We start from the raw sequence: 20,638 nt of genomic DNA, 5'->3' as shown, positions 1-20,638 counted from the left end.
CCAGAAATTCCACACTTTGTGAAGTTCTGAAGCTCTTCCTAGGTTAATCATTACAGTGTATTTCCTTCCCTAACTAACAGGATTCTTCTTACATCTACAGTTGGATTATGTTGCTTTAGAAATACTGTGTGTGCTACTATTATTCATGCATTACTGGAAATATTGTTGTAACTACAAAGAAGTTGTGTATTATTCCTGAGTGTTTGGCCTAGAGCTAGGGATCCTGATCAGGTTAAAAAAATATTGGCCCATGAACTGTTAATTAAATAATTATTAGTAATTTCCTCGACGTTTTATATGCACCTTCCTTTGTTTTTATGGCAAGCATTTACGATTAGGTCATCTCTTAGTTGAGTAATATTTAAATGGATGATATGTTCCTAACTTTAGATTGACACTTTGACCTCAGATTTCTGTTGTAATTCTTAATTATTTTTTTTTTAAAGTTGGACAGGGTTTTTTCCCCACACATTTAAAATACTTTTAAAACAGTCATCTCACCAAACCTCAGAGCATATCCTGGTTCTTTCTTCATCAAATGATCGGTTCTTCAGATCATGATGAGTTACCCAAGGGAAAGATGGTTGGTTAAGAACTCTTTGGCTGAGTTGTTAACATTTACTAAAATAAAATTTAAAAAATTGAAGCAGGGTGAGGGAGAATAATCTATAAAAATATCAACCATCCACTTTTCTGAAATACCAAAATTCTCCAAAAAGTATCGACATGATATAAATACAACTAAATTTGGCAAGTAACTTTACTGACTTTCACAGTGGTGTATTTATAAAAATCATTGATGTGAAAAGATGAATTTGAGCTGATTCAAGAAGAAACACTTTAGTTTAGATAACATGTACCAATTTTGACTATGATTTTGGGTTTTTTTCTGATTTCCTGGATACATATCTTAAACAGTTTTCCAGCAGAATGTAGTTCTGGAAATGATAGACTTGACAGTCAGCTCTGAACAAGAAGATGCTTACTTTTGCTATTCTTCCCTGTGCTGGAACTTTAATTAAAAAAGCCCTCTTGTTTGCTTTGCCTTGTGTTACATCATCTAAAATAGTGTCTTCTGTTGAAACTTAGCTGGAGGTTTGTGTAAGTGAGCAGGGCTGCATATAGTTGGATTTTTTTGTTTGTTTTCGCTGCTTGTAATCCGAGTATACTGCAAACAACAGGAAAAAAAGAATTGGATAAAGTGAAAGTTAAAAGCAAGAGAGCTGTTAGGCTAGCAGAAGGTTTGTGACATGTTGCAAGTTACATACAGTCATGGAATATCATCAGATTTCTACTTAACAAATTAGTTCTGATGTGCACAATTTTGGAAAAAAATTGGAAAAAAATATAAATACTGTGAAATTGCTTTCTCCCATAGTATTCTGCATGTATATAAGGAGAGGTTTTGCCTTACTAGGCATCGTTTGGTTACCTGAGTACAATCACACAATTCATCTCCAAAGTGTGCCACATGGCTTCCAAACTGCAGCATGATAGATAAATTCCATCATTCTGCTCCTCGTCTTCATGTTTTATGTGAAGATAACTTACATAGCCTACCTTGCCTTCTTCTTTAACCTAATTTCTTGAGTGTCAAACTTTATCAAAGCCATTTGCCAACAGCATGGGAACTATGGACTGCAGAACTAAGCTGTCAACTCTTCTTGACTTCCCTATTTTATTTCTTTTTCTCTTGGGCTTTGTTATAGTAGAGTGTTTTCAAGAAGGCCCATCATGCAGGAACACTGTAAGATTTACTGTTGCTGTCACGTCAGCCCTGACAACAGATGTAGATGCTGGAGAGATGAACCATTTGAACATTATAACAGTGTCTGCTCCTGTGCTTAGGTGGGGCTGATCAAGATGGTCTTTTGCCTTCCTGATTTTAGAATAATAAAAGAAGAGAGACAGTTGTGGCAATGGTAACTTAGGTGCAACCCAGAACTAAAAAATAGGTCACTTCCATGATGAACTCAGTTGAACTTTCTGTGCTTGTCCTTCAGGGGGCTCAGAGGTATTTCTTATTGCAGAGGTAATGATGGAGATGTCACCATTTCATTCCCTGCCCCCTTCAACATATAAAAAATATTCTCTTGCACTTTGATGAGCAAAACAGAAGTTTAGAAAGGCAGGAACAGAGGTGTATGCTAGTAATTTCTATGAAGCTTTCAGAAACTGAGGCTGACAGCCTCAGTTAAGTCTTGCCTTGCTCAACATCCTCCAGTCCTGGAATGAGCCATCGGTGTGTGTAGCATCTGAGAATCAGAGCTTTAACAGGGATGGTCACCACACCAGCTCACTGTGGGCTTGAGCTGCACTCCCTACCTGACACCCCCAAGTGTGTCAGGGAGGGTTCACCAGCTGCCCACACTGCCAGTCATGTGCTTGCTCCTCATCTGGAAATCCAGCAAGTTCCCTCTCTGACAAATGAAAATACTTCTGCAGCACATAAGTCAAGGAGAGCTGGTGTGGCTTCTTCTGCAGCAATGTGTTTTTTGGCAAGCACACAGAGGGGAAACCCCACTTTTTGGTAGGCAGTAATAGTGATATTTCCATGAAGCATTTTGCAGTGACCTAGTGTCTCCTGCACTTCAAGGCAGCAAGAAAGCAAAAGGTCTGGCAGCATCCTTTTCCCAGCTCATCAGACAACTTCTGCAGTGCAGGGTGTAGTTTTTCAATATTGATTAGTAGGAAACACCTAGAAAATGAAGTGTAATTTGGGCATATAGTCCTTTGAAGTTGTGAGAGAGGAGAACTTCATTTCACCAAACTGGATTTTGGTTTTTGTTTGTTTTGGATTATGGGGAAAATGATTCCAAAGGCTGTGAGAAGACCATGGTTTATCACCTGTAGATAGTCTATGAGGACAGTGTGTTTTAATATATTTTTTTATTATGAACTACTTATGTAATTCCAACTGCCATAGTGTATATAAGGACTTGAAATATTTTAGGCACAGTTGTGTAACATCAAATGTGACCCCAGGACTCCGGCATTGTTCCAGTGACACTTTATTTCCACTCAAACATATGCTGGATTTCTCTTTTATCACTCTCAGAACCACAGAAGCAATCTGAGTTGTGGTTCAATCCATCCCAAATCTTCTGAGAGTAAGACAAGTTGTTCTTAAATGCATTAGAGATACTTTTTTTCGGTGAAGATCCTTCAATGATGCTTGAAATTATGAGGTATTTGTTACAGAGGGTGAAATCAGGATCACAGTACATAAGGAGGTTTTTTTGGTACTTGAATAGAATTGGATGAGGTTTTGCATGCGAGAGGATATGCATTACAGAACCCAACTGATATTAAGTCCTTAGTACTTAAGGTAAGGATAGATGTTTAAGTTAAGGTAGTAAAACGTGCCACGTGACCCTGTAAATTAGAACCAACAGTATATTTGGATAAGGAAAGGGAAAGTTGTTAAATTGGCGTAGTCTTCAGGCTTTCCTCAGTATTTGTCTAAGAATTACTAACCTATGTTTTACTTCAATGCCTTCTAATAGTCACTTCAGAGAACACTATTAGAGGCAAAAAAGAAAGCAGAAGTGATTTGAAGGAAGAAATAATACTAGTATAGATATCAGACCAAGCCAGAAGAATTTTCAGTTGCTGCGATGCTTTGGTCATCTTGTTTTATGTGAATTTTTGATGGAGGGAGAGGTTCTCAGCAAGCATCTGTGCTGTGCAGATGCACATGCTCAAGGTCTGGGAGTCTGGTACTTCACAAGAGCTCCAAAGCCCTGGGGTGCATAACTGCAAAAAATGACAAATTTTGGGGTTAGGCAAAAGGCTGGAAAGAGGGCTGTCTTCTGGCCTTGACATAGAAGAGCCTGCTTTGTGGGGTTTTTTTATTTGTGCAACTAAGCAGTACACAACCATTTACATGCACATCTCAGGAAACATTGGGGGCATTACAGCCTGTGATTGTTGATGGAACTTTAAAGTCAACTTTAAGTGTTGTTTCATTTTCTTTTCTTTTCTTTAATTTTCTCTCTGTAGAGCCCAGTGAAGATAAATCAGATCAGCCTGGATGAAAGTGGAGAACACATGGGTGTTTGCTCAGAAGATGGCAAGGTACAACAAAGCCATGTCTGCATTTAATGAAGTAGTGGGAAGTCCTCAGTATTACACTTGAGATAATTGTTACAATCTGCAGAGTTAATTCATGCATTTAGCACCACCACTTTGACCATCTGTTTTGAGAACTGAACTCACTTTTGAATACTCAAAATGAAACTCAAATATACTTTGCACAAATGTGCTGTAGAAAAAGTAATTACAAGAATGTCAATAATGTAACTGGTATTAAGCTGATTAACAGCTGTGGCAGGAGGACATGTCACCTTAATCATTACTGCTGTGCCAGTTATACTTCAGTGACTACTCTGCTGTTCCTGCAAGACAGTACTTTAATGCCTTTCTGCTATAAATCCACAAAATTGGATTTTGTGGGCATGATTTCTGTGGGCTGGTGGTTTTCATTTTCACACAGGTTATGAATGTTTCTCTTGAATTATAGAATCTTTTGATAAGCAATCATAGTTTATCAGAAGAATAAAGTGTCTTACAACAGCCACATTAAATAAATGTAAAATCAATATATGTACAGTTTCCTAAAAAACTGGCACCTACTTCCTTGACTGAGGACATATATCATTTGTGCAGTGTATAACTAACAATTATCAGTGCTTCTCTAGAATGTTGAGCTGTGACATTTAGTGGTTTTGGTGATTGATTTTCCACTTATAAGAATGTCTTTTTTGTTTTTAAGTCAATGGCAGTCTTTTCTAATGTTGGTTTGCAATGATAAAATTCTAATGCACAGGATGTCTTTAAGCTTCTTTTCTCATACAATGCTTATATACAAATGCAGTGCATTAAAAATAATTTAGATAATTTCTCAATGTCCATCTTATTGAGGAGAGCATTTCTTACAGAAGGGACATGGGGGGAGGAGGAATGTTGGGGATTCTAATGGATACATCTCATTCATTATGAGTCCTATAAATTAAAATTTGATTTTGCAGTAGGCAAAATAGGGGAATGACCCCCCTACACAGCGTGTGCTTGGGCTTTTACTTTCCCAGAAGGTGGTTTTTTTTTTCCTCAACAGGCAGGTAGCCAAGCCTTTTGTTTCTCAGAGATATCTTGATGTCAGTATCTTGACACAGTAATTGGGATACTAGTGCCTATCAAAGTGGGTTGTAGAATTTTACAGCCTGTGAGAAACACAGCAAGGATGTCCTAATTGTCTAAGCAAGATAAGGGAAGGGTCAGTAATTGTGCAAGGTAATAAAAACGTTAAGCTGGTTGGTTTGGGTGTTTTGAATGGTGGGGAGAAGGAAACATTTGCTATAAGGGCTCCTCAGGTCTGACTGTGGCTGTATTGAAATATGCACATTGCAGTGAGACTACAAGCTACTCATATATTTAATATATTAAATTAATATTAGAGATATGTTCTTGATTTCAGAACCATTCAAAAGTCCCTAATCCCTACTCGGGTGTGGCAGTATTTGAAAAGCCTCCAATGCTTTAAATGTTGAATCTGTCTTTGTTTAGTGAAATAGCTTTTGTGGATCCAGCAGATGACATTACATACAAGGCAGTCTGAACTGTGGTCCCCAAGCCAGGGCTAATTCTGGTAATTCGATGCAGGGCTGGAGTATCACAAGTGCAATATTCATCATATTTGTGTTCATAAAGTCAAAGGAAATTGATGCTTCACCATATTCTACACTGAAAAGCTCATCTGTAGATTTGAAACATCTGGGTGAATTAGAAGTTACACTTTCCCCTTGACAGATAAAGGTGTGTCTCTCCCCTAAAATGGGTAGATGCACATACTTGTATGCTGTGCTACTGTATAAGAAAAAGCCAGAATTTTTTTGTCAGATAATGTAGCGTTTCTAGGTTCTGGGTCATAACAAAACTGTAATTTAGCATTCCATGTATCTCTTTATTTACTAGAGTGGGAGTTGTTGTATTGTAAAAAGGTAAACACACACATTTGGTTTCATAGTCTTCATTAACTCAAATAAATAAAAGTAGTGAGATCCTTTAAAAAAAAAAAAAAAAAAAAAAAAAAAGAAACAGGTTAGTTTTCTTAAATCTGTTATAAACAAAAAAGGGGTATAAGAAGACCTGTGGATTTTAAGCCAGGTGTGGTGATGCAAGTGTTTTTTGCCAATTAATGCAGACATCTTCAGACCGCTGCAAAAGCTTTTTGCAATAAGCAGGGAGTACATTTCCCATATCAAAGTGGATCCAATATGAGGAAGCTGGAAACCATTTGTCTTCTTGAAGGCAACCCTTACGATGAGAACATTCTTCTCATTTCTGTTCTGCTGTCTGATGTATTTTATTTAACTGCTTTTTTCTTTCTTTTCCCACTCTCAAACTAGATTTGGACTAGCTGTGTTGTCTGGGATAGAAGCATAGCAGCAATTCTCTAACCCTCTTCGGGTTGGGCAGCATCCAGCCTTAATGTTAGAACCTGGCACCTGGATGTTATACGTGGCCAACAAGCACTTGCAGCTTTTCTGTGCTTCATGTTTCAATCTTGAAAAATCTTCCTTGCCAATGGGACTCAGGTGCAGCTGGTCACCACTGGCACAGAGGGGAACAGAGACTGGAACCAGCACTGCCACTCTAGTCTGGCCACTGGCTGGGGAGACTGACTACATGTTGAAATACTAGGGTATAAGAGGAGAATTTGGAGGCTGGAATAAATAGAAGGGGAAGCAGGCTACAATATGGTTATTTTTTTGCTTACTTGTATGCTTTGTTGAAAAATATGGATTTGATTCTTGCTTTTGCTGAAGCTCTTGTGTCATAACAGTAATATAAGTTGTATCCTAATTTTTTTAGTATACAAAGAAATAGAAATTATATTGAAAGCCCATATGCCTACGTGTTTTAGTGTATTTTTTAAAGGCTGTAACAACATTTATGTTCAGAATATCCAAGAACTGTTACATTGATAATTTTTCAAGAAACATAGCTTTTAAATAAACTGTGTTTCTTTTCCTGCCTTTTGATCCCTGAATGCTGGTTGCTTCTTCCACATGTGAAAACAAAAAAACAGTAAAGTCTGTATGCACTGGAGTGCTGGGTTCTGGATATTTAAAATCAGAGTGGGCTGGCAAAGTATGGTGGAATGTCATAATTAAATCCTTTTTCCAGTTACCCAAAAACATCATGAGCTGAATGGGGATAGAAAGTGGAAATAGATAAATCCAATATAGTTTTGTAATAGCAAAAGAATTGCTTTCTCTCTGAAGAGTAAAAGACATTAAGAAGTAATAAACTGTTACCTGGTGTCCCTAGAGTAAACATAGTATGTATTTTATGCTGAGTTGTTTTTTCCTCTTTAGTTAGCTGGCTCCATTTTGTTTTTATAGTCTTAAATAAATAATATCATGTTGCCATGTTCAATGTAGTATCAAAAAATGTTGAAGGCATTACTGCTAGTGATAATTTTGATTAATTAGTTCTAATTTGAGAGGGTTGCTTTGTCCTTTTTGAAGATTTTGCTTCCATGGAATTTTAAGTGTTGTTTAAGCTATGTCTACACTTTCTCTCCCTTTTTTCCTCTCTCTGTCTTATTTTTCCTTTTCTTGGTTTCTTATTTTGTTTAGTCTGTTGCACTGGATATGCTGTGCCAACTGATGAAAACAAAAACCCAGAAAACAAAATCCTCTAGACATCAGCCCGAAGGTTTTCTAGGCTTACAGCCAGGCCCAACTCAAATAAACCCCTTTGGTTGGCTATACATAATCACAGCTTTGTGATGCATCTCACTGTCTACAAATATTGATTTTCCAATCCTTTGGAGCAGTAGCTCAGCCCTACACAGTGCATGCAGCAGTATTTTTAAAGCATGTTGTTAGAGGCAGTGTATTCACTAATGAGTAAGGGACAGAGCTGATAATGCTGCTTTAGGAGATGTATCCAGGAGACAAGCTTGAAAAGGAGATGAGGTGGTTTGAGTTGTTTTTAACTTCACTGAGACTGCTGAACTTTTAGCCACTCTGATGATGGCTTAGTTCTTCACTGATGGCTTATTTCTTCTTGTAGTTTACCTGAAGTCTAATATTTTCATTCTTGTCTCCTTGACTGCAGGAATTTTGGACATTTGTGTCCTCTGAACTGATCTTTTTAGAGCCATTAAGCCTAACTTCTTGAGGCCCTTTACTGGTGTTCTCTGGATTTGTTCTGCAGATCTTTGTCTAGTGGTTTGGGGGTGTTTGTTACGATTCTTTTTTTTTTTATTTTCCCTTTGAAGGAACCATGAATGGGATGAGGAAACAAAGAAACAAGATTAAAAGATCTCTTAGATCTTTGAGTCCAACTCGTTGAACATGCAAAGCAGTTACTGATGGGATTATGTTTTCCAGAAAATAAGGGTGAATGACTAAATTGGTCTGAGAAACTTCTGAAGTAGATCTGTCAGATGCTGTTTTCCACTGATTGCTCCGTGCAAATCTTTTTTTTGCTCTCCCTTCTCCCACCAGCAGTGTCCATCCCTGCTGGGGTAATTTGTTCCAACAGTTTCTGGCAGTGGGTGAAAACCTCTTAATATCATAGGAAAGAAGAAACCAGTTATTATTCTTTGTGAAAATGATAATTAGTAAATCAGTTACTAATTCCTGGATATAAGTCTTCAAGCCTGGTTTACTCCTTAGTTCTTGTCAACTATCACATCCAAAAATTGAGGAAGGGAATGTTTCGTGTTGTATGAAGAGACCTGAGCCCAAAAGAGGGTTGTACTTAAAAAAAGCTTGAGAAATTGAAGAATCCTACTGCATAGTCATAACATCTAAGTCTAAAAATGTTTCTTAGCACTTGATACATCTGTACCTGTTCTGTAAGGAAAGTGTAGAAAACATTTTAAAACATTTTAATTATCTTCACAGTAGAAACATACTCTGTTTTGTTGGGTATTTTAATGCTGAGCATTCTTCAGATGCATTAATTCTGATAGATATTCCAATTGCCTATGGTCACAACTTCGGTGCAAGCTATTAAATGTATGGAGACATCAACATAGATGAGAAAGTAGGAATCTTCAGAGAAAGACATTTCCAATGGTCATGGAATAAAAAAAAATAGCAATGAATGCACTTGGGAGAAGGAGAGAATGCCAAGAAATATGTGGTGTTTAGTTGTCAGGCTGGTTTTACTTTATTGCCACGAATTTCTTTTTTCTTATGTAAACCTGGTATTGCTTGGAGGGGGAGAAAAACACAGTTCTTTCTCAGAAAGGAAGAGGTTTTAATTTATCTTCCCCTGAATGATATTATGTTGCTCTTACCTTACTTAGATCAGTATCTGTTAAACAGATTTGATCAGCCTAAAGCAAAAGGAATGTGTAGTTTTTGTTGTAACAGAAGAAAGGAAAAAGATTCACATTAAGTACTTTTGCAGAGCTGCAAATAATTAGAGATATGCCATAATAGAAGCCCAAAATGTCTCAACCCTGATTTGTTAAATCCAGCTTTCTTTTAGGAAAAAAGATGTAACTGTTAGCATTCAAAGGAATCTTTGTGATGTAGTGATGTACATTCATCTTTAATTGTCAGGTGGCTATTAGATAAATATTTTTGGTTTTTTTATGCACTTCTTTAGGTGCAGGTGTTTGGATTGTATTCAGCAGAAGAGTTTCATGAAACGTTTGACTGTCCTATTAAAGTAAGTGCTTGTTTTAATCTTTAGTAATTGTGTTGCTGTCGTCTCTAATAACAGAAAGGTGACATTGAATTTAAATGAGAGGAATACTGCTTCCTTGTAATGTTATTCAAGTCACTAAAAAATAGTTATCTGTATCAATATAAAAGCTTTTGATCAAGTTAGGCATCAAGAAAGCCAATCTTGGCTGTGTAATAAGTATTATTGAGTTTTTCAAATAAAAAAGGCAAAGTGAAAGAGAAATTGTCCTGTTTCAGCTGTTACCTGTCTCAACACATTTCTTTCTTTGTAGATTTGTGATATAAATTCTGAGGGTTCTGCTAACCACAAGGTCAATACTTTGCAATGAATTTGTATCTATTAAACATACCTCACGACAGGGCAGTGGGTGGTGATGCTGATGTAACCTGTCTGCAGGAAAAACCTCAGTTACACCCTGCCTCAGAGACGTGTTGCTGCCTGGCTGGTGAGCAAGCACCTCTAGTAGGTGTATGGAAAGATGTAGCTGCTTTTAACAAGAACATTTTTTGCAGAAGTACAGGTGGTGTGGGCAAATGATTGCATTTTGCTGGTTGGGGTCTTCCATGTTGCAGCTGTTCTTGGGAGGGGAAGAAGGAATGAGGTCCTTGAGCTTTCACATGCATCAGATGTGACTCATTGGCCTTTTAGTGTCTTATTGTGCATCTCCCACTCTTGACATGTAATGCATGATGGAAAGAGGCTATTTAAGGTCCATTGATGCTACAGGAGGTTGATCTGAGACAGGGCCAAGGTGTTTGTGCCCTCTAGGCAGGCACCAAACAATACTTTCTTGGGGTAGCTGTTGCTTGTGGCAGTCCTGTGCTGCACAGCCTAATTTTAATCCCTACTGAGCAAAAGAAGTTTTTTGGTGTAATGTGGCCCTCAGTATCAGGTGTGTGACTTGTTCCGTGTTGCCTAATACAGATCATTATTCTTTTCTAGGAAAAATAAATGTCTGAAACAGCTAGGTTCTACTTCAGAGAAAGAACTCAACTGTAATGCTTGATCCTTGGCAAAGGTTTATCTAATTTAAAAAGTGATGTGTTGCTCTCTGTAAACGCCTATTTAAGTAATAAAACAATATTTTTTTTTTTTTTTTCTTCTCCCCCTGCTGCTCCCTGCAGATTGTTGCCGTTCATCCTCATTTTGTAAGATCGCACTTCAAGCAATTTGTAACAGGAGGGAAAAAGGTAAGCAGTCACAGTATAATGAACTTTACACTATGTAGTTACCAGATAGCTCTAACATCTTTTTAAAATAGCTCAAAAGACTGTGTATGTGATTTTTAACACCTAGAGCAAAGAATTCTTCTTTTTCCTTCTCTTAGTGCATTGTATTAAAAAAAATTCTTACTTAAAACAATGAATAATTTCAACCTGGTAGAAGTCGAGTTTTTATGTTAAAACAATGTTGCAACACAGAAATACTTCTGTCTACATAGCGTAAAAAAATGCTATTTGCATTTCCTAGGCCAGATTTTCTGCATTCATTTTAGTTTGTTGAAGTGGGAGTGAAGGTTAGACCTTAATACTGAACTTCTACGATGCATGTCCTTGATGTTTGGGGGTTTTCTTTTGCTTTGGTGTTGGTTTTCATTTGTTTGCTTGTTTCTTTTTAAAATAAACAAATCCAAGTATCTTCATCAGTTCTTTTTCATGGTGTGAGTTTTTTTGTTCGTATGTTTTTAAAGTAATCCAGATCAGTACTTAGTAGAGTAGAGCTCCCATGTTTTAAAGTTCTTGTATCTGTATAGTTGTCTTCTACTTTGGGCAGTTGTTATTTTAAATGTGCATCAGGTGTCTTACTGGTGCAATTCTGACTTCCAGACTACAGTTGCTTCTGAGTTCTGCAAGTGTCTTTTATCACATTGCATCTTTTCAGTCAAAATACAAAAAAAAGTTTGATTTGGAACAGTTTCTTGAGTCCATGAACTTTCCCTGTTGCCTTTTCTTATGAATTAAGGATGTACAATCTTCACTTACAGGTGCATCAAAATGAGTGCTATTGCTTTCTCTTACCAGCATGTGGGAAATACAGGCTTATAGTGCAGAAGACAACTTAATTTTCATTAACTGTTTATAGTTCAAAGAAAAGCTGTGTTCCATTTTGCTTTTTAAGTGGCATGTATGCTTGACAGCTTTTGCTGGCTGGTCAGAGTTGGTGTTATCCTTAAGATAATGCACAGTCAGTGTATGTCTTTGTCAGCCACCAGTTTGTGAAGCTTTTTAGTGCTGATAAAAGTGGTTTGGAAAAAGAGAAGCAGGGAATTAATAGAACTGGGCTCCTTCAGGTGGTAAAAGAGCTTGCATTCACCTGATGCTGAACAGAAAAAAACATCAGGGAGTTAACACATTCTCTTTGGTTATCTTTGATTACTTGACAGGTTGTTTTATATTCTGTCCTCTGGGGAATGGTATATTCGTTCTTAATGCAGCCATTTTTTGCTGGGGAACTTTCTTCTTCAGAAAAACTTTAATTGACATATTATCATAAACCATTTAGCATTGAAATAAATGTCCCTCAACAAATGTAATTTGATTTTATTGATACATAAAACCAACAAATAGAACCTCTTGCCCTTGTGATTAGAAACTCTTCTCCTTTTCTCCTACTTCAAAAAGAATATATGTGCTTGTATAACAGCAACAACAACAGCTCTGTGAAAATTCAGAAAGCTAAATTCCACCTACTTACTCATTGAAGGTACATTTTCTTTTCTGAAAAGGAAAAGGCCTTGAAAATGCATGCACATGGGAAGCAAGTGCTTGCCCCCCTGACCTTTAACACAGTTTTGTCTCCTCTTAAGAAAAAAACCACTTTAATATCTGCTTAAATTTATTATTTTCATGGCCAAGCATGAAAATAATAAAGCCTTAGTAGGATCCTTAATGAATGGTGTGAGAGGGTAATTACCACCTCTTTAAATGTGAAGAAATATGCAGTTCTTCATAATAATATAATGTGTATGAAAAATAGAGTTTACAGTTCTAAGACCCACTGCAGAGCATTCTGCAAATGTTCAAGGTGAGCAACGATCTCTTAAACAACAACAGAAAAACAAGCAAACAAACAAAATTAAAAAGAGAAAGAGGGAAAAAAAGCTAAGTGATTAATTTCAGGGATGAAGGTTCTCAGTTCCCAAGACAGGTGGATATTTGGAACTTGGGTGGATTGTCATGTGATGCTGAGATTTGCCATATCTTAGAATCTGAGCCTGACCTAAACCTGACTGAAGAGCAGTGCTCTCTGGGGTAGCTGTTTAAATCATTGCAGATTGTTGGAAGCTTACTCTGCTGTTCATATATTTGTATACAGTTGCTTAACTAGAGTCCTTTAAGAGTATGTTTTATCTAAATGGTACTGTGAACTAATTAAACACTTTAAACTGTTTGCTTAGTAAAGCACTGTTTTTTTAAAGTTAAGAACTTTCATTAAGCTTTGGATAATATAATTGCCTTCTATTTTGGTCTGGAAAGGCTTTTTTTCTACCCCCTTTTTCAATGAATGAGTGTTATCTGTGCCTAGAAACAGGGCAGGTGTTTTGGAAACACTGGCACAATCACAGTGTGAAACAATAGGTACCATATTAAACAGAGGCACTTCCCTGCTCCCCTCCCTCTTATCTCTGCAATTAAGTACAGCACCATTGCAATGACTTGGCAGATGATGGTAACCCTTAAATAATAATACCATATATTGTAAATAACAGGGCATTCCTGTCCAGAGCAGACAGTGGAGGTTCAAAGCAAGGGAAAAGACAAATACTGTGCTATTGAAGGCCATAACCTTCTACCTAAAAAAGGGTCTAATCTTAAAAAATAACAGGGTAAAAGCCAGCTAAATTAGGGTGGTAAAGCTGAAAACAAGGTGTACTTTATTTAACTGTTAGAGGGCTGGTCTTTCCCAGCACACCAACTAAATTAATGTTGCTGCAAAGTCCAGGAATCCATTATATCCAGTGGGTTAAAGAGGCAGTACTAACAGACAAAACACTTAGGACATTTCAGTTCCTACCTCAAGGTATCACCTATTGCATCTTATGTAAAGATAAGGTGAGCAGGACAACCTGAGGTTTCTTTCTAGGCAGAGGCATTGATGAGACTCCCTATTTTGTGTTTTGTCAACAGTGTTACTATACACAAAGGCTTTTGTAGTAAAATTCCTAGGAGACTAAATCCTCTGGAATGATTGAGTCACTCTGCTGTATGCATAGTATTTAAGGTATTTGGGGGAGTTCTCTACCTAGCATGGTAGTGGGAACCCAGCACAATTAAACAAATGAATTCTGAATCCAGTATGGGAGTAGTGTATTCATTATCTTAAAGGATTTGGCCTCCTCATTTGCACAGAACATGCATTTTTTATAGTAACTGTTGATTTGAGTATCCCATCTGAAACATTTCATATATATATATACATATATATATACACATATATATACATATATATATATATGAAATAGATATTAAAACATATTTTTAATGAGGTCAGTATTCCTTTTGCTGGAGAATACAGACTATAGAAACTTGTTTTCAAATGCAGATGTGTCTGAACATGTTAGTCCCCTTTCCCCTCCTGGAATTAGCTTCTGATATATCAACATATCTTACATATCAATGTCCATGGTTAAACATTAGACTCTTTCTTTGTCTCTTGTAAAATTAGAGAGAAGTTAGTGTTATCTGGGGCAAATGTCTTGTTATTTAAAAAAAAAATTAAATTCTGAAATATTATTTCAGTGTTGTAGAAATCTGCCTCTCCTGCCTGAGATGAGAAACAAGAATGTCTAAACCCCTTTCCACTCCAGGTAGAGCAACATCATACAGAGAAAGGATAATGGCTGTGAACAGTGCACAAGCAGAAAGAGAAATACCATTCTTAGGAATCTGCAACTGCTGTTTCAAGTAGTGGAATTTGTATGTTAAAGTCAAAGCTGCCAGACAATATCTCAGATTTTTTTTTTTTTTAATTATCTGCTTTTTAGTGTCAGCGGATGCACTTTGCTTTGTGAGTAAGTAGATGACCTTTACCTCTGAACCCTATGATATGTACTTCATAATAACTGGTTGGACTACTTTGACAAATTATTAAATTGTCAGGATGCTGTTTGCAGCACAGTCCATTTTTAGAAAGCAGATAGTCAGCTGTTTGGCATTATGTTGGGTAGAAGAGTACCAGACAAGAAAGGCAGATTGCTTTGTAAGCTATAAAATGTCAGTCAGAATACTCAAGAGTAAATAGTATGGCAATTTCTGTCCATGCATTGGATAATTTGCCGTAAGCAGGAAACAAACTGTAGCAGCAAAAGGAAGCCACAATAATACAAGTATGTCATTTTACTTTCCACAGTGTATCCCATATTATTGAGCAGACAAGCCTTTGATATGTAGTGGTGTGCTGCTTCCTTAATAAGCATATTATTTTGTTTACATTTCTTCTTTATTGTTATTTAGATATGCATTTCTTCTTTATTGTGAAAAACATTCTCCTTGTGCTGTAGCAAACAAATTAGATTTGTGTAAAGAGAGAATGGATCATAGTCCTGTGTGTGTGTAATTTGTAGTTGTGTGGTTTTGCAAATGTCTGTGTAGAGAACTTTTCATTGCCTGAGGAGGCAAACAAAGATGATATAAATATATTAAATGTGTAAGAGCTTGTGTCTCTGACTCCAAGGCTGCAGGACTTGCTTTCCAAGGTGTTAATTCTGTAGCTATTTGTGAATAGGTGACAGCTGGAATCTAGGAGTTCAGTTATTAAAAGTACAGCATAATGAAAGTCCTATGGCATTTGTTTGTATTAAAATTCTCCATATTTCTAGCTTCTCTCTCCCTGCACTGCAGCAGCAGTTTCACATTTGTGTCTCACTATGCCCATCACTTACCTCCCAATGCTCTTTTTGCCTCCCACTACCTCCTTACTTGCTTTTCCTTGGCTGCACCTCCTGCCCTCCCCCTCCATCCACACCCCAGCTCCTCAGACAAAAGCTTTTTGTGACAGTATTTTGAAAACTCATCTTCAGTTGAAAACTTGAGGCTTACATTATTCTCTGACTAGTTTGAGCTCATCCAGTCCATTGCTGTTCCAAACATAAGTAATATTTTTTTATTGTTGCTATATATTTCCTAGGGATGCCTGATTAAACAGTAAGTCTTCATGTGGCATGCTGTTCTGCTGTTCTCTGTTACTGTTGGATATCTGTTAATCTTGCCTGTGCCTGTAAATGTTGGGTTTATGCTGAAAACAATAAATATTGATAGTGATTACTTGTAACCATGGCAGTAGCATTTTAGGGTTTTGTGATCTTGCCTGGATGAGGGAAGAGTTGGTGACACAGGTGGCAAAAACCAGAACAAATGCCACTGGTAGGTCTTCACACTCAAGCAAGCAAACTAGGACTAGGAAAATACAGGGAGTTTTTTCCTAATTTTTTATTTTGTGAAATAAAAAGCAACCCAGCAGTGCTGCAATATAGATGGGAAGAATGGCTCTTCAGTTACAATTTGAAGTCTCAGCCTTTTTCTTCTATAAAACTCCTCAAGATCTCTACCAAGAAGGTGCTGTGTTGAAACAAAATGATGCTGTGAATAGTGCTTGAGTAAAAGTGTGTTTCCTTTGCAACTTTTCACAGTGTGGGAAAGGCATTTTTCATTTCAATGTTTTGAAGGCAGTATTTGGTAGTGGGTCTAAATTGACCTGAACTATTTCACCATATTTCTTCTACCAAAGCTGCAGTTACTGGCTTCTTTGTTCAGAGGATTGAGAATTCCTGTACTTAAATTCAAGACTGGGATTACACATAATCAGTGTTAATGCCAGTTGCATGATAAGGCTCCATTAAATCCAAGCCCTAGTCTATGTTCTTTAAGGGATACACTCCAAAACAGAGTTTTGAACTCTTTTTGGAGGAGGTTAATCTCCTGGTAGGGAAAGATACACAGAAATCTATTCACTACTCCAAGAGAATAATATCCACTTGATTTTAAAACAACAAAGTGTCTTCCACTGTCCTCTTGCCTCATGCATTTCGGTGTCATCTTTCTAAATGATCCAATGGACAATCATAAACAGTTAAGAAGATTCACAGAATAAGGAGTAGTGAACCACCAGTAGATTGCAGTGTTATGTGAAAGAGTGAGGGTAGCAACCCTTAAAATTAAAGTTTAATTTATCTTAGCTACATTATCGTGTTGTGGTACATGAAAGAGATTCTGGAAGTATGTTCTAAGCTCTACTGTATTATAACAAAGGACTAGAAAGATTTACCAGAGCAAATCAAAAAGGAGAAAATATAAACTGCATTGCAGAGGGTGCAAGAAAGTGATTTTTGTGGCTGCTGTTGAAATACAAGCACTGTGAATGCTGACTGCCAAAATACAGGATTTATGGGAAATAAAGCCCTAAAATATTTTTCCTCTACCAAAGAGAGGGAGTTGACAGGAGGAACCCCTCCAGAAATGGTGGATTTTTGTTATCTGTCTAGCTTCTCTTGCAGTTTTAAATGGCCTCGTGGTGCAATAAACATTTCAATATAAAGTCGAAAAGGAAGACTAAGAAAAGAATTAGGCTGCTTATTTTGATGAGCATTCAGTGGATAGCAGTTCCAAAAAACACGTAACAAAGTTCTGGATTCAGTAACTCAGTTTCCAGGTGTCACGGCTCTAAGAAGCAATAAAGAAATCATGTCATGTATATTGATAAAATGCCAATAATTGCATTGCAAATAAATTAATAAGATTTTTTTTTAAGCCACAGTGTTGAGTGTCCTTTGGCTTCAGTGTTGGACCTATTGCACTTGCTGATATGAAATGGGGAATTCTGGGTGCTGCAGTGATTCAGATTCACTTTCCATCTTTATTACAGGCAATATCGGACTGTCATTTTCTTCTGCCTTGGCCTGAGAATTTAATTAAGCATGTGCTCAAATTGAGCACAGACTGAAGCAGAATTTTTTATTTATTTTGGTTTTTTTATCTCAAGTTCCTTCTCAGGTTATTTGTCTTTTTTGCTGTTTCTTACTCAGGTTGAGAGTCATGAAAAGTATGATGTCCACAAACCATGACCAATAACAAAATAGCTGCAGAATGTCATTTCAAGCTCATTCTGGATCTTGTGTGTAATAAATAAACTTAAATCATGATTCAGTCACAAGCAGAAAAGATTTAAAGTTAATATAATTGAAATCAGCCACTTTTAGCCTTTCACATCATCCATGTCAGTTTTTGCAGCCTTGCCCAGTAAGTCCAGATGAAAATACCATGTGTTTTACCATGGCCTTTATTGGACAATATTGAAAGAAGCATTCGAGTGACAGTTCTTTGTCCATTGAGCCTCCCGTTAGGAGATTGTGAATTGGGAAAGAATTAATTTTGAAGTCTGAATCTGCATAGCACTAAGTTTTTAATTACATACTCAGCTTCTGAGTGGAGCTGATGAAGGGCTGAGGATTGCTCACTGGCTGCTCATCCACCTACCAACCTGCCCATGGAAATTCCTTGGTATGGCACTGCCTTAGGAAGGGAGCTGTTCCCCTGCTTTCAGTGTCTTGCCTTGCTATAAAATGGTCCATTTCATAAAAGATTTGTTGAATAGTCTTTCCATATGTGGAAAAAAATCCCTAGAGTATCTAAAAGGTGGGCTTTCACGTGAGTTTTGTGAAGGACACGGGGTCGTTTTGGGTGGGGTTAAAGTGGCAAGATGCACTTGAGTGAGAAATGCGGTGTCTGGAGTGCACTTGAAGCAAAAGTTTCTGTTAACCATTGCAGATTGCAACTGCTTTAAACTTTCGGGAAATATACTTGTCTTTTGGTGCCATCTTGTGGCCTTGTGAGAGAGAGACAGTCTGTAATTTGTGTTAAAAGTCCCTTAATTTGTCAGAAGTAATTTTAAACAATTAGTGTCTTATCATTATATGTATTTATGCAAATACAAATGGGGAAAACCATACGTAAAAAGGCATGAAAAGCTGTATGGCAAATACTAGCAACAAAGGTACTTGGTTTAGGTTTTAGCATGGTGAAAGTTCTTACAGGTGGCAATTTTACATCTCTTAGTGGTCATCATGCACTCCCAGGAGCTCGGGTTTGGGTTGTGCACACATCTGTGCATGGGTGTACTCATGCAAAAGTTGACAGGACTGGTACATTGGAATATGGTCTCCATAGATGCTTCATCTTCTTTCTTAGATATCCCTCCAAGCAATGCACTTTGCATCACTCAAAGCAAGTGACAGCGGCAGAAAATTTTTCCCTATGATAACAGCTGGACATTGGAATAATAATCCTATTGCCCAGAGAAGTGGTAGATTCCCCACTACTGGACACTGTTAAGACTCAGCTTAGCAAGGTGCTGGGGCATCTCATCTAAACTGTGTTCTTGTCTGAAGAGGCTGGACTAAATGATCTTTGAGGTCCTTTCCAACCTGACATTCTGTGATTCTGTGAGGTGATTCCATATGATAATCCCATTAAATAACTTACAAAAACTGTATAGGAACCTGTGAAAGAGCTGGGTTGTCATGCAAATTGCATGTAGCTGAGTTTTTCTTTGCTGATGAAAAGTGTTTTCTTGTATCTCCTGTGCATCTAGATATTCTAAAATCTTCCGTGTTTGCAGAACCCCAGATTCCCAATCACAGATGTTTTAGAATCAGGAGCACTTGTGGTACAATGCAATTCAGTTTGCCTGTGTGGAACTAACACACAGCATCTCTGGAACCCTCTGCAAGGCCATATAATTCCTCCTGGGGCCAAGCAGAAGGCCCAAAACTTGGGGGCTTTTGAGAATTTTGACTACATTAGACATATGGGATGCTTTTCATGTCTTCCGATTTTTGGAGGGAAGAAGGAGTCTCTCATGGGATCAGTGGATAGGTGTGAGGCAGCCTCGTTTCTTTATCAGCTTCCTGAAGTGTTGTCACTAGTGCTGTAGGTCTAGGTTATCAAATGCTTTAATTTCTTTACCCTTAAAATGGAAAAATTACTTACTGTTCTCCAGAAAAACTTGATTGTAGGCCTGCTTAATAACATTATTATTAAAGTAACTTGAATTCTGCAATATACAGGGTTTTCAATGTATTTGTACTGTATTAAAATATTTTATTATATTTGATGCTGTTTTGTGATAGGAGTGTGGTTTTTGTTGCCCTTGAATCCAAGCGGAGTAGGAGATAATGAAGAAAAAAAAACAACTCTCTTGTTTACATATAGCAGTGTGTCACAGAAATATTTCTTGTTGCACTTTTTCATAGTTGCTGTTATATGAGAGAGGCTGGATGAATAGATGGAAGCCTTCAGTTTTACATGAAGGAGAAGGAAATATAAGAAATGTAAAATGGAGAGGACACTTAATTGCTTGGGCCAATAATATGGTAAGTGTTTGTTACCTCCATTGAATGAACAAAAATAATCCGTGTTACACTGATATTTGAAATGATTTATTGTTACCTGCCAAAATATTCCATGGAAAAAATGGTACATTTAAATAATCTAATATAAAAGGTATTGAAGGATAGTGTTGTAGATTCTGTGTCTTCATAGGCTTTTCTTCTGGGGTTTGCTGCTGTCAGTGTTCTCAATATAGTTTCCACTTCAGAAGAACTTAAGAGAAGTAGCTCTAGATGTCACTGTTGGGGATGGTCACTACTGTACCTTCTCAGATAGCAGAGTTCTGACCAGTGCCATTTATTGAAGTCAGTTGCCTGGGGAAGGAATGCCAGTGTAACTCTTCCTTATATAAAAAATGGAGCATCAGCCACCCCCAGATCCCATCCCTAAAGCTGTCTGGGTTTTGTATTTTGTACTGAAGTGACATTATCATATGCACTTGTGTTGCAGAATATAAAAATGAGAGTAATAATTTCCAGTTTTAGTAGGGCACTAGAAAAGGCTAGACTTAGGAGAAAATAGGCCCTTTTTGCTAAATGTGT

The 20,638-nt window shown here is 37.3% G+C and overlaps 1 protein-coding gene across 2 annotated transcripts in view; it reads left to right on the top strand.

Annotated features, from left to right (window-relative positions):
- The window catches only part of VPS41 (VPS41 subunit of HOPS complex), a 95,584-nt gene that overhangs the window by 30,123 nt on the left and 44,823 nt on the right, over nt 1-20,638 (top strand). For both annotated transcript variants that reach the window (XM_071736144.1, XM_071736145.1), the window contains exons 5-8: nt 4,003-4,077; nt 9,634-9,696; nt 10,839-10,904; nt 19,961-20,080. In XM_071736144.1, the coding sequence (XP_071592245.1) occupies nt 4,003-4,077; nt 9,634-9,696; nt 10,839-10,904; nt 19,961-20,080 (324 nt within the window). The remainder of the gene's footprint in view (nt 1-4,002; nt 4,078-9,633; nt 9,697-10,838; nt 10,905-19,960; nt 20,081-20,638) is intronic.

This window comes from Heliangelus exortis, chromosome 2 (genome assembly GCF_036169615.1).
Source record: "Heliangelus exortis chromosome 2, bHelExo1.hap1, whole genome shotgun sequence".
NCBI classification, from domain to species: Eukaryota; Metazoa; Chordata; class Aves; order Apodiformes; family Trochilidae; genus Heliangelus; species Heliangelus exortis.
The sequence above is the reverse complement of the archived record's forward strand: the minus strand, read 5'-3'. Positions and strand labels throughout refer to the sequence as shown.